At 39.0% G+C, this 14,354-nt stretch overlaps 1 protein-coding gene across 2 annotated transcripts; it reads right to left on the reverse strand.

The window, feature by feature from the left end:
- Nucleotides 1-245: 245 nt before the first annotated feature.
- LOC121331178 (phosphoglucomutase-1) lies at nucleotides 246-12,351 on the reverse strand. 2 transcript variants are annotated; one of them, XM_041278399.1, is made up of 11 exons: nucleotides 8,051-8,346; nucleotides 6,526-6,688; nucleotides 6,070-6,216; nucleotides 4,880-5,005; nucleotides 4,126-4,316; nucleotides 3,517-3,671; nucleotides 2,718-2,833; nucleotides 2,015-2,150; nucleotides 1,136-1,319; nucleotides 832-966; nucleotides 246-522 (listed from the first exon to the last, which is right to left on the reverse strand). In XM_041278399.1, exons 1-11 carry the CDS (start codon nucleotides 8,321-8,323, stop codon nucleotides 433-435), a joined length of 1,716 nt encoding a protein of 571 aa, XP_041134333.1. In that variant the 5' UTR covers nucleotides 8,324-8,346; the 3' UTR covers nucleotides 246-432. The 2 variants fall into 2 exon arrangements, with proteins under 2 accessions (XP_041134333.1, XP_041134332.1); XM_041278398.1 differs by lacking the exon at nucleotides 8,051-8,346 and adding an exon at nucleotides 12,016-12,351 and having other exon boundaries at nucleotides 250-522.
- Nucleotides 12,352-14,354: the final 2,003 nt, after the last annotated feature.

Here is a 14,354-nt window from a genome sequence, read left to right on the forward strand (position 1 = left end):
ATTAACTAATTGACAAGATGACTACAGAAGGATACTGCTGTTTTAATCCAAGGTGCCAAGGACCGCCTCGCTTCACTTAGTCTGGACTGTCTCGGTGCTGATGTATTACTGACGTGTAGCAACCTCAAAAGTTACGAACTAAACAAACCCCTTATATAGAAAAAATATGAAAGCACCATACATTTCAATAACATAAAACAACTGGGAAAAATCGTAAATTGTTTTTCAAATACATTTTTATTCAATTTGGTTTTTTTTTTTGTTTTTTTTTTTTACTTTAACATTTCAAACAGTCTGATGATCAAAACCCACATGAACAAAGTGGAAGACTACAGTCATAACTGAATTAGAGTCATTTCTTTTCAATTGTTTTTTTACATTTGCCCAATATGCACATATACATCTCTTGACTTTATTTAGGTTACTTTGAGCTTATGTGATGACGGTGGGACCAGATCGGCCAGTTCTTTCATGTAGCTCCGAAACCTTCAGGGCGATGGTGACAAGGGGAGCCAGCATAACCTGGAAAAGAGGCAGGAATAAGATCGTTCTCTCGTCGTTTCGAAACATCACTTATACAACCGACATTCCTTTTGAAAAAAAGGCAAATTACAACATGCAGTTTTAATTGTAGCCACATGAAGGAGCTTGTGCTTTTCTTAAAAATAAATAAATAAATAAATAAACGTTAAAAAATAAATAAATAAATAACATTCAACAATTTGAGATCTTAAAATGACATGCTATATACTAGTCTCTCATATCAATCCCTATATCCATTATCATATTTCAACAGAGCTCTGTGTTTTATGCTGCATGTTCCAAACTTACCTGTGGATCCTCATATATTTTCTGCAGGTCCTTCTCATAGCTGTCAATGTACAGCCTGATCGTCGCTCCAGCGCTGCCGGTCCCACTGAGTCGGAAGATGACTCGGGAGCCATCGGAGAAAACGATTCTCAGACCCTGCCAACACCCAATTGGAGAAGATCACCACTGATCTTACATTTAAGTAAAGGGAACTGCAAACCCGTAGACACAGGATATTATATTAAACAGTTTTCAAATAAACCGAAGCTCTGTATATAAATTTACATGAACTGTATTAGAACACAACACCCCAGGCTTCCCTTACCTGATTTCTAGAGATGCTGCCATCCACAGGATCGCTGTATTGAAAGTCATCAGATTTCTCCACAGTGTATGTCTTGTCCCCCACCGAGAACTTCTGCCCAATGAAGGCCCGGTCCAGAATCACTGCCTCCAGGTCCTTCATCATCTTACTGGCAGCGTCAGAGTCCACTTCTTCATAGTCGTACCTGGAAGATGGGAAGACATGTGGGAAGCCTTAAATGCAAACACAAGGATTAACAGGAAGAGGCTGGGACCGAAGAAGCGGATACACATGCATGCTGTACTACAGGGATTGTTTCTAGTGTGGGTATCAATTTAGGACGTTGACCACTCCAAATACTTATCTGTGCCACTTAAAACATTTAAATTTAAATAAAAAAATTAAAACTGTGCCTTCCGATCACATTATCTGGAGTCTTCATGGATAACTTTAAAAACACTCAATACAAAAATACAGGGTAAAACCAAATCAATTTGTCAAAGGTTTCAGGATCAGCTGGTAACTTTACACTGACAAAGGACTATCCCAAACGCTTGCCTACTTGTTAAAAAAAAAAAAGGGCTTATAGTGGTCTATAAATATAAGGGATGTCACTACAGCACTTTCCAGGTTGACCACCAGTGGGTGCTGTACTTGGGCACTACATTAGATATAGTGGATATAAAAGATATAAAAGCAGATACAAAATAACTCTTAACCTACAAAAAACATTTCTGATTTGGTTATACTCGGCATCCCAAAGGTGACAGCTTGTCCACCCTGAAAACATGCTTGTTTCCTCTTTCTTATAGCAGGCTACACAGCTCCATCTCGGAATGGATCTGCATAGTGAGTCACTATGTAAACTGCAGTGGCTGTTTGGCAGTTTTCTTCTCTTACCTGGTGAAGAAATTGCGACCGAACTTCTGCCAGTGTTCCTTCATGATGTCCTCCACGCTCTGCTTGCGCGTGGCAAGGATGGAGAGCCACGCCAGCACAGCCCACAGGCCATCCTTCTCACGGATGTGATCAGAACCTAACAGACCAGACAGAACAATCAAAAAGGTCTGTGCATTCTGCCAGCTTTAGAGCTGTGATAGGCTGACAAAACCCTAAGCATGGACGCCAGTTTGAAAGCCAGAGAGTGAAGAACCAAGCTGTGCACTGGAGGAGGAACTGTAAGAAAAATAGGAGCTGGGCGACAGATGGGGTGAAATAGGAGATACTTGTCACTGAAGGAATATAGAAGATAAAGTAATATATCCCCTTTAGTCATGAATTTTGAATGTCATTTTTAAAAGAGTTTGTGGGAACTTTATGGAGTTCGAGAAGTTGCCCTGCCATAACTTTGGAAAAAGCATTCATGCATTACAAAATAGATACACAGATAGGAAACTTATCATGAGAATATAAGATAAATATTAAATAGAATTGTGCAATTGTATCCTGCCCCCACCTCATATTTAGGTGAGGTTATATTTTTAATTTTTAGAAACACAAAAATTCTGTTTGTTTGGGTTTTTTTGGTATTTAATTATATTAATATGCCTCTGTGTTCTTGTTCAATGTTCACTTGTACTAATAATAAACAGACTCTCCTCACCTGTGCCGAAGCTTTCTTCTCCACACAGGGACAGTTTGTTGGCATCCATTAAATTCCCAAAGAACTTCCAACCGGTTGGAGTCTCATACATAGAGATTTTTGTCGCTTTTGCAACGCTGCGAAGAAATTAAGATTAAGAAATGTTAAGAGAGACCATTGTGTATTTCTATGGCAAAAATATTGGTATGATAACGTAACCCTAGGCAAAATATGTTGAAATAAAATGGTGAGGACTATTAGCTCCTCCCCTCCTTTGCAGCAAACTCTTCCAGCTGTCAGTGGTACAGGCCCAGGCCCGGGTGTGTAAGTACTGTCACTGAGGGTCCTGATGTAGTTGTATATAACCCCAGTGCAAGGTGTGATGTCTCTGCAGTGATCTGCTGCTCTGGCTCACTGACCTGTGTCACAGGACACCAGCCCTTAAACCTTGAAAAAAAAGAATCAGTAATCTCTCATCTACATTCTCATGCTCATATGCAGCTGAGCGGACAGGATACTCCTGGAGAGGGTCCAGTCTATGATTAGACTTGCTGGAAGGGGTTTTCCATATTGAAGGAAGTGTGATCGTGTTTCGGATTTATAAAACTGTCGCCTATAGTCACCGATGGCTCGAGAGACACAGTCTGTCAGGGACCAGGAAAAAACTCAGGTCTGGTCAGAGCTTGTGATCATCACTGAAGAAGAGAAAGGTCTGTATTCTCTGTAAACTAAAACTTGACTTTATGTACTTTAAACCTAGATGTACCTACTAATCTATTTTTTCAACACAGCGTTACATGTGTTCCTTTGTCACACTTACTTATCCAAGGCACCACTGGTTGGCATGCTCCGTGCAAACCCTCGCACCCCTGTATGCTGGAAGTACGGAATACTGAAGATATTAGCGGCAATGACAGCCACGGAATCAGAGGGGTTCACAAAGAATCCATGCTTTCCCAGAACCATATTACGATCCTGGTGGAGAAGAGAGAACTGAAATAAATCTCAGGTCGCAACGAGCCACACAATGGCTTATCTATTGTACTGAGTGAGCTTGGTAACCACCTGCAACTTGCATGGAGCCTGTTATTTCAAATAATCATCATCTGTGGAGCATAAATGCAGCAATACAGAAACGAGAGACAGTTGTTGGAGAGATGAAATATCACAACTGGGCAGTGATTACCTTTCTTCCTCGAGAGGTTATTTATATAGTACTGTCTATTTCAAGTCAAGGGGGTTTGTTAAACGGAAGTTATCATTTATTTGAAATGTACACCTCTTGAGAATGCAACCTTCTTCCTCCCCTGATAACAATAACTGGGGGTGGATGTTGTTACTGCATTCCCAATACTGTTGCAGCTGTAAATGATACAGTTAAAACACGCTTGTGCTTGCTATTTCTTTAAATGATTGCTGCTATTCTTACACCGTCCCCATCAAAAGCAGCTCCGAAGTCGTACTCTCCTCCCTTCATGGTCTCCACCAGGTCAGCAGCGTAGGTCAGGTTGGGGTCGGGGTGGTGACCCCCGAAGTCCTCCAGGGGTACACAGTTCACCGCAGAGTTTGCTGGGGCCCCCAGCTCCTCACATAGAATCTTCTTCACATAAGGACCCACGACTGGGTAAAGAGAAGCAGAACAGGTAAGCATAGGAAGGAGGACAGGGATGGAATAAAACCCAACAGACTGATAAGAAAGTTGAAAATAGGAAGGTGACTCAATAGTGCAAAGTGCAGCAGTTTAAAAATGTTCCCAAAATACACAAAGCCCAAGACTGTCCTCTGCACATGCCCTCTGCACTGAAGCTGATCAAAGCCATGCAATGTCTTCCTGGTTTCAGAGTCAAAAGGTGAAGACTTCACAAAGAAATGCCTGACCTTTGCAACTACAGCAGTCTCCTATGTTAGTAGTGCAAACAGCCTACAACACTAAATGTGCTTCAATAATCACTTGAGCCATTTCAATCCCATTTTTGACAACTATGGAATTGAGAGACATTACTGCTGCTGACTGGTTCATGTCTCCTCCTTCACACTGCAGTGATTCAGACATGCTCCTGGAATGTGTGAAGCAAGGCAATAGTAATTGTTAGTCATTTAAGACATCTGATGTTAAAGGGGGTGTACACTTGGATATACCCAACGAAGCACAGGGTAAAACATCCATCAAATGAGTTCCTTACCTCCATGCATGGCATCCAACCGGATCTTCAGTTGTTTTTGGCCTGACAGCAGCTCTTTCAAGGCAGCAAAGTCAAAGATGTTCCTCAGCATGTTTGCGTAAGACTCTACTGAGTCCACAATCTCAACTGAAAACAAAAACAAAGCCACAACGCAGCATGTGAATATCAGCTAGACCACCATTCAGATTTGAAAAGCCCCTGGCATTGTGGTCTACGCAGTGCGCTTTATGCTCTATCCCAGATGCTGAATGAAAGTTGTACAAACATGTTTTCAATTAACAGCCTCCTTGAATGTTAGCACAAGGATGAAGCAGTTTTGCGATTGCACGGTTGTGTTCGGTGCATGCCGTTCTGTGCCTGGGAACTTGATTGAAAAGCCTGTCCAAAAGGGAAACAAACTCAGGGCAAAATGAGCAGCTCATTCAAAATCTTCTTGCAGTGCACGCATGCCATAGGTATGGAAAAATATGATAATATATCAAATTATACTGGATATCAACATTTACCAAGTTAAACAATACTGAACCAACACCAACTTAAGCTTTGCCAAGTCAAATGGATTCAATTAAGCCAGTCGTTTCCAATATAAATTTGACCCCGACAGGAAAAAGGATACCTGGATCAAAGAGACCTAACTGGGAACATAATTCCAGCCGAATACTGTAGTTTCTTTCATGTGTGCACATCAGAAACGGTACTGAAAACATATTTCATGTCAAACATTCCCTTAATTGCCTTTTGGACCTGTCAATATAAATTATCACAAGTGCTTCAAGATGTGCAGCATGGTAGCATCTCTTTTTGACCTCATTGTTGCATGTCTTTACTCAAAACACGAAAAATACGTCACATACCAAAGGAACCTGCTGTTTAAAGCAAGCAGATTTAGAAATGTTAAAACAGTTTGGGTTAACTATGGATTTTGAGAAGTCACCTAGCCAAAACTGTGAAAAAAAACTTAACATGGTACAATTCTACACGCAGTGACTGAATGAAATGATTATATATATATATATATATATATATATATATATAATATATATATATATATATATATATACACACACACACACACACATATATATATATATATACACACACACACACACACACACGCACACATACATACGCACAGAAATCAATTCTACTGGTCACGCAGACCGACTGCAATTAATTCAGGTTTGACTTACCTGTGAATGGCTTAAATTTGTTTTCTAGGTCAAACTGCTGCTTCCCAATGGTGGTCAGGTCTACTTTCAGGTCTGGGCAGATGACATACTCCTCAAGAGTTTTGCTGATTTGAAATATCTTGTCTGTAACAGCCTCGGGAGCTGGCCCTAAAGGGATTAAATACAGTGTCATTACTCTGAGAAAGATTAAATAAGCATATCAACGCCTCAATCCTACATTGCATGCATGCAAGCATGCATATATTCATTAATATGCCCTTTAAAAATAGTCACTTTCCAAATCCTTGCAGTACTGAATACACATTCTACTGTATAAGTGTAATTATATTCCTGGAACAGCTTTTCTGATTTAAAAATAAATCAGGTCTGGTTTGCCGACATGACCCTAGTGTGAATAGTCGTGCTGCTCGCTGGAACGTGTTTCAGTCACTTGAATAAGTACATGAACATTGACACCTCCGTTGGCAGTATTGAATTTGATGCCGAAGTCTCCGTTGGGTCCACCGGGGTTGTGGCTGGCTGTTAGGATGATGCCCCCGATGGCTTTGATTTTCCTGATGATGCAGGACACAGCCGGGGTGGAGAGGATCCCATTTTGTCCGATTACCAAACGACCGATCTAAAAATGAGATCAAAGCTACCGTCAAGACAATGTCTCACATATGCACGTCTGAAACAACACAACTGACAGCTACGACCAACTGTCAATGAGGACAGAAGGGAAACACACACTTTTATATAAAGAATATGGATGTGTACTCTATATACAAAACATTATATCTGAACCTCTACAACATTGACTGTTTCAGTATAAATGTCTAAACCATATTTTTTCTTAAAGAATATATACACAACATAGTGGGAAACATATAGATCTGTAAAATATAGTTTGTAAGATCCCATTTGTGAAGCAGACATGTATCATTAGTTCTAGGTGTAGCATATTAGACCTAAAATGAAAAGGAAGTGGCATATATGGTTTCATAAGTACAGTACTGACAAACAGAATTTCACACACTGCCTACGGCTAGTTCCATTCTCGGACACAAAAATATTTTAATCCCTAAAAACCCACCAAAACCGTGATGGCCCATCTTCACTCTCGTTTAGTAAACTGCAACATCTAAAGCACTTGCCTGTACTTCTCTAATGCATCTGAGTCAAGAGCTCTGCAACAAATGCAAGTAATCTTTGGCTATATTAGAACAAATGTTGCTTGTTGATACATACTGCTATTTCAATGAAATACTTATCAAATAAAAACATGCAAGATATCTGTGTACAAGAAATAACAAGAACAAACATTACATTATTTCCAAAAGGCAGTCAAACTTCACAATGCAGAGAATAACCTGGAATGAATCAAACTGCTATGCAGTCTTCTGGTATAAAACGTGAATTATATTTATTATGATGCCATCAACAAAAGGGGCGTTTAGTTAAGCAGCATTCTTCACAGCGGTTAGGCCCATAAATGAATCAGGAGATCGGAGTGTTACTACTGAACTTGTCAATCTTCTAAAAGAAGTGCTTAGCACCTCTGCTTTCAGCATTGCTGGAAATCAAACACTGTGTCACGGGGATCGAACACACAAATGATTTGCCATGTACTGCGCTCAGCGAATCACCAAGTCAGGTTCAGATCTTTCAAAACTGAATCATCACTGTTTTAGAGATATCCAGATTCTATTAGCTATTTCCCAAACTATCCTTTAGATTGTCAGTACAATAAAAAGTTCATTGTTAAAAATGTATCTGGTATCCATGTATAGTGAAACTGAAATAAATCCCTTCACACTTAAACGGTCAAGGGAATATGTTTGTCCTTCTTCTGCTGGCCAATCTGGATCTCTTTAAGCACTGAAGTAAAGCTTTTTGCATTCACATCCAAAAGGTCAATAAAAAGTACAGCGTGCACGTTTTTAAACGAATGCAACTCTCTAGTAATTCAGAAATGTAACTTAAGGTAGGTTATACTGACCCCATTCGCTCCTGCCATTTGCACTATAATTTCGACTGCAGTCTTATTAAAATAACGGCCATCGCCTCCAACAACCACGGTGGATCCTTGCCGATCTCTCAGATCAATGGAAAAAAATATACTCTGAACAAAATTCTGCAGGTAGTTTGTCTTGGTCTCATAAACATAGGTCTTCTTCCTTAATCCACTAGTTCCTGGCTTCTGGTCGTTGTACGGAACAGTTGGTATAGTCAGGACTGGCAAGGGGCTATCATCCATTGTTGACAAAACCATAAAAAAATTTAATTTTAATTGAAACTTTGGTTTGAAAAGATAGCGTGCATGAAGACTAATGGCTGATCCAGTATTCCGAAGTTCAGATGAAGTAGTTAAGCGCCCAAAAATAACTCCCTGCACTTTGGGTTGGAGGCAGATTTTGTAACTGAAGATGTTTCCCTGCACTTGTCCACAGAGATCACTGTCAAAGGCTGTGAATACTGTGCGTCGTTCAGGAAAGAGCCACTCGCTCTCCCACACAATCCTTCAGAATAGAGGAAAACGCACATTCATCCTTGTCTGGTGTGAAAACGCAGTGGGGAACCAAGTTTTCTGTGAGCAGCTATTCCAGGGCACTGCTAGCCAGGCTTGAACGCTGCACTGATTTACACCACCGGATCAGGGCCATCAGAAAGATTTCGGGCACTAGGGGCAGCCTCTCATTCTACAAGCATGGGTAAATGTGAAATCAGTTGTCAGTGACAACTCATAGATTAAACAGGACTGTCCTCTGATTGCTCTGCTTATGAAAGCAAAAGGGGAAAAAAACAAAGCTGCAATGGGGATCATTTGAGGAATGTTAATGCAAGGTAAGTTTAAAGTATAGATTAGTAGGTTGAGTGTTATTAATGTTTAGCACCATTAATATTATACCAAGAAATTATGCATTACTTTATATTGCACCAATTATCAATAATGCATCAGATATATTTAGCTCTGTAGCCAGCCGAACAGTATATTATGAGAAACATGACTCCACGTTGTATCCATGGGTCATGGAAGAGTCAAGAATATTATGAAAACAATCCAGATTGTTTCTCTGCATATCCATACCTGTTCAGTGAGTATAACATAATATCTATATGAACTGTCTTTTTTATTTGAAATGACACTTTTTTAAAAGTGTTACTTTTTCTAACTTCAAAAAAAGCTTTTGCAGATTGTTAGGGTTGAAGGTATAACATATAGTAATGAAAACAAAAATTACTGTGACATCCTTCACATTTTTTTTGCATTATGTCCCACATCATAAATTGCACTTGAAACATTATTTTTTGAGCTACTGAAGGTACAATCAATGGTGCCCTCTAGAGGAAGAACCAAGTACTGCAAAGGAAACACTAACTGAGGGTTTTAAATACATCTCCAGATAGAAAATCTGTAAGAAATCAATCACAGCCTTTCCTCTCTCCAATCATACAGGCACTTGATTTTTCAGACTGCTGTCCACTGAAAACTCAATTATGATCCACTTTGCCTCTTACAGTAGCTTTCATACTGGGGACAAAGCATAGTTTGTTAGGGAAGGTTTGGGGTGTGATCACACACATCACATAGACAGGGACAATCTGCATCATTGTTTCTGTCATTCTAGCTTGGGTGTTGATATTGGCTTGGCCATCACATTTTATTAATCAGAGCCTAAATTTAATCTTGATTAGAGCCTAAACCTCACTCTTAACTTAGTAGGGTTATATTTCAATTATGATATTCTCAATAACTTGTACTGAAGAATGTCCTAACCAGGCTTCCCTATAACTGATAAGCACATGGCTTGTTATACTGGCTCACAAGGGTCACTCTTAAACAATCCCATATTCATGAAACAGTGAGGCAGACTTGTCCTGCCACCCCTGTAAATGAGATCTATGGATAACCAGCACTTTCTATTAAGAGTATGTAAAGCTCTACAGTGATATATGTATGTATGGGCAACTGTAGTACAATATGCATTGGGGAATGACTTGACTGTGTTGGTGAATCCTTTCTGGACCCTTTCTATAAAGCAGAGAACTTGGAGCACATAAATGTGTTTTGTTAAAAAAAAAGCAAGTTTGTTACACTTTTACTCTGAAAATAACTCATGGCTTTGTGATGTCTTGGCGTAGTTGGTTTTGGCTGGACATCATTTAAAATAAAAAGAAAAAAGCAGCCATACCTAAGAAGAGAACTACATATATTACAATGGCCCTTAATTCCATTAATAACTATATCCTCAGAATGAATGGGCTGCAAAGTTGTTCAGCGACCTCACAGTGAAAAATGGTATTATGGTCAGGCCTATCTTTGTGCCGGTGTTACAGGCTTAACCTCACCCAGTATTCTGTCCAGAGAGGGTGAACATTAGCCCAGGCCAATTCTCACTTAGTCAAAAGCAGGCTTTTGGGACCTTGGTATGCTTACAAAGATAATAAGCAGGTGAAAACAGACTCACTCTCTGTAGCGCTGCAGAAAAAACTGCAAAAAGCTTTCAGTGCAAAAACAAAGTTATTTTTATTTATACATCAGATGAGACATTTCGGTTCATGCTGATACTTGTGCAACTGTCATACAAACCAGGCAAGACTGGATGGGGTTTCTGGCTTTTCCCTTGTAACTGTGTGGCTTGCACATTAAAACCGATACCTTCTTGAGCTCTTGTTACTAAAAAACAGTATAAGATTAAACAGTGTATTACTTGCTCTATGAATACTCTTGCTGGTCTTATCTCATGTTCTTGCAAATTACAATACATAGGTACAACTAATCGTCAACTTCAGAGACTAATCATTGAACATAATAAAAGCTCTATCTGAAGATGTGACCCCAATTCTCTCATAGAGAGACATTTCCTAGCTGCTAATCAAACAGCCGTGAGTTTTTGTGCTATCGAAAGAATATCATAGGTCTGTAGGGGTGGTAATCTTGCGCAAAGACTTCTACAATGTGAATGTAAATGGATTTAATATCTTAAAACTATGCCGCCTGATGGTTTAAATTAAGAATTAGGATTGTCTTGTTTCCTGTGAGCACGCCTGCCTGTGTATTTAGAGGTAGGTTGGGGGTGAGAATTAGCAGGCCTGAATTTCACTGCCAACAGACGTGTTGCTGAGCACGACTCCTGGGACTCTAAGCAATGCCAAGCCTCTTTCAGCGGCACCGCTGCTGACCTTCACAGACAGGGGCTCGTTTTGCAGTGTCTACAGAGACACGCCCCCTTTTCATTTGGTAACTAAGGAAACGAGACCGGGCCGTGCACACTCAATGTAAACCTAGTCGGATTATTACAGTATTTACCTGCAATTTTAAGTATCATACACTATTTTCTAACGGTGATTTAAAAGATTCTGCCCATATAAGCTAAATACGTTTTCTGTTGGTTTCACAGACCTTGGTTTGCATCAATCTTGGACTACCTCACTAAAATGTACTAAAAAATTACTAAAAACATTTACTAGGTAGTCCAAGATTTGTGCTATCGGAATCTGTGAAACTTGTTAGTACCGACCTGTACCAGTTATATAGTACTGACTACTGTGTACCCACGTATACCCGACAATGCGCACGTCGTACACTAAACTTCACCAACACTCGAGCAAGCACTGGTTAAAATATAACGATCTATTTAATGATACCAGATGTCCGACAGCACAGACTTTGCAGTGTGATTGACAGAAAGATAATCTTCTATTGTCTTGAATCAAGCAACATCGACAGCACGATGTCACTTGTATATTTACACAGAATATATGTACAAACTAAAAAACTAACATTTTGGAATATACACCATGTACATGAATGTATTTAATCCGTATTGTAGACTGTACAAAATGTAACATGGACTGCCGGCAGTTTTTATCTTTAATTGACTTAACTAATTCCACACGCGTCATTAATGTAAACATCGTACAACGCAATGGACACAGAAACAAACACAAATTAATCCTTACCCCGTTTGCTGCAGAGATCTGGATGATGAGTTGAATCGCCTCTTTCATAAAAAATCTTCCATCTCCTCCCACAACGAGAGTGCCTTCCTGTCTCTCTGCAGGGTCGGTAGCAGAAATTATACTCTGGATGAAATTTTCAGCATAATGTTGATTTTGTTGGAAAACAGTAACTCTTTTCCTCAAACCGCTGGTTCCCGGTTTCTGGTCGGTGTAAACCTTAGTTTTGACAGGAACTATTTTCGGCATTTTCTCCCCTAAAGCTTGCCCTACGTGTTCCGTGTATCGGTTGATGGGATTAGTGAAGAGGAACTGCTCCGCACACACTCTCCACTGCTCTGACGACAACTCCTACTTGCAGATTTAAAGCGACAGGACAAGGTTCTGAATATGCATTGCTGCACTACGTGCATAGGCGTGCTACTGTAGCCTATAACTGTGTATTCAGAATAAACCATAATGTAGTGATTAGTTTACAGCTGCTTTCAGGTTTACATTGACCTTATCCTTTCCACACCACATATTTATTCCCATGCAACATCTGAAAAAATATATAATAATGAAATGCAGGTAAAGAAATAAACTTAAAGACTTAGACTTTTCAAGCAGTGTAAATAGATAGATAGCTAGATAGATAGATAGATAGCTAGATAGATAGATAGATAGACACCTTACAGTGATAAGTAAACAGTAAAAAGGCACACTTTTGTGACCATTGCTGTCACACCCCAAATCAGCCCATCATGGGTAAATAGTTACACTACTGTTGCATACTGAATCAAAAGAAATGACCAAACGTTTATTTTTTAATTTGTATTATGTATGAAACATGCTGATCACTAATTCATTGTATCGAAGAGCCAGGAAACCATGACCACTAAATGTTCAATGTCATTTTTATTAGATCCACTTGGACAATAGCAACTGATTTTAAAAGATATCTGAATGCCCTGGAGGTTTGCCTTACTAACTGTGTTAGACTGTTTTTTCATTTGCACTTTTGAGTGGCATTAGGTCAAGAAGTGGGTCTTGGTTCATAGATATTGTAGATACAGTAAAAACAATTACAAAACAGGAGAATAATGTAAAAGTTAGTTTAGAACACATTTGTTTGCATGATTGTATATAAATCTATTACAGCAGTAATCAAATCTAGCATGTTGAAGTGAATTGAATAGCCACAGTCAGCTTGTACTGTGCAACTGAAGCGTGCCAGCTGATAGATTGCACTTCTCTTGTAAAAGTTTACCATGGGTATTTTATTGCAGTTTTCCCATGGTTATACTATGCCTTTACCATAGTTTGCCATGTTTATTAATATTCTTTACCATGCTTTATTACACTTTGCTATGCTTTTACTATAGCAAACTGTCAAAAATGGCCAGGAAATGAGTTCTAACGTTTTTGAAACTATTGGGAAAGCTTACTTTTACTAAACCTTATTTGCCTGTTGCATCATATACTGCTGTAACAGTGTCCAGCTCTGAGCAAACACAAAGTTAATCGTATATTTGCTTTATCTTAATTATTAATTGTTTTTAAGTTGTACTGAAGTCTGGATGACATGAGTTGTATCTTTAAAGGAGGTCAGGAATATTGTATAGCAAAATGACTATGACAATAAATTTAGATATGCCACTTAAAGCACAGGAACAAAAGTTATAAAACTTGCGTCAATAATTCTTGCTTTGAAGGCTGCCCTAAAAGACTAGGTCCCAGTACCAAAACAAATGATATTGTATGATGAAAATGGTAACATACAAAACTGAAAATGCTATTAATTCTTTTGTAGTTTATAAATGCTGAATACTTTACAAAAACACATTAGTCAAAGTAGTTAAATACATAGATTTTACACCCTTTAGTATACATTTAAATTAAATTACATATATAAATCTACATTAGTAAGTTATTTATGTTTATATAAACATATGTAGCAAAGTAACCGGCTTCTCGTTTAACATCTGACATTTTGTGGCCTGGTTTACAGTTACAGTAGAGAAAGTCAAAGAGCAAAAGAATTGCTTGAGAAGTATAAATAGCAGGGCAAGGCTACTTTCTGCAGTCATAGCCAAGGTCAAATCATTATGAGACCCGTCTGCAATGCATACAAATGCAGCTAGCTGCCAAGCAGCACACAGGCAGTGGTAAGGCTCTTTTAATAACAGCAGGTAGAGATGTATTGGTGGTGAAATACCTAGATAGGACAACTGCTGTACCTGCACATAATCGTAATTCTTTTTCCTACGATCCACCTTTAAATCTGCATGTTTCAGCTGCAATGTGTTACTGCACAGCATGTCAACTCCAAGTCCTATACTGTACATTCTGTATTGTACAGT

The sequence above is a fragment of the Polyodon spathula genome, chromosome 18 (genome assembly GCF_017654505.1).
Source record: "Polyodon spathula isolate WHYD16114869_AA chromosome 18, ASM1765450v1, whole genome shotgun sequence".
In the NCBI taxonomy this organism is placed as follows: domain Eukaryota; kingdom Metazoa; phylum Chordata; class Actinopteri; order Acipenseriformes; family Polyodontidae; genus Polyodon; species Polyodon spathula.

Bases quoted from the DNA above. Each gene is read 5' to 3' on its own strand.
- LOC121331178 (XM_041278399.1), bottom strand. From the start codon at position 8,323: ATGGTTTTGTCAACAATGGATGATAGCCCCTTGCCAGTCCTGACTATA. The intron at 2,151-2,717 runs GTGAGGAGAGTC...CTGGTCTGTTAG, and splicing joins AGAAGAAAGCTTCGGCACAG to GTTCTGATCACATCCGTGAG. The intron at 523-831 runs GTAAGTTTGGAA...CCTCTTTTCCAG, and splicing joins AAATATATGAGGATCCACAG to GTTATGCTGGCTCCCCTTGT.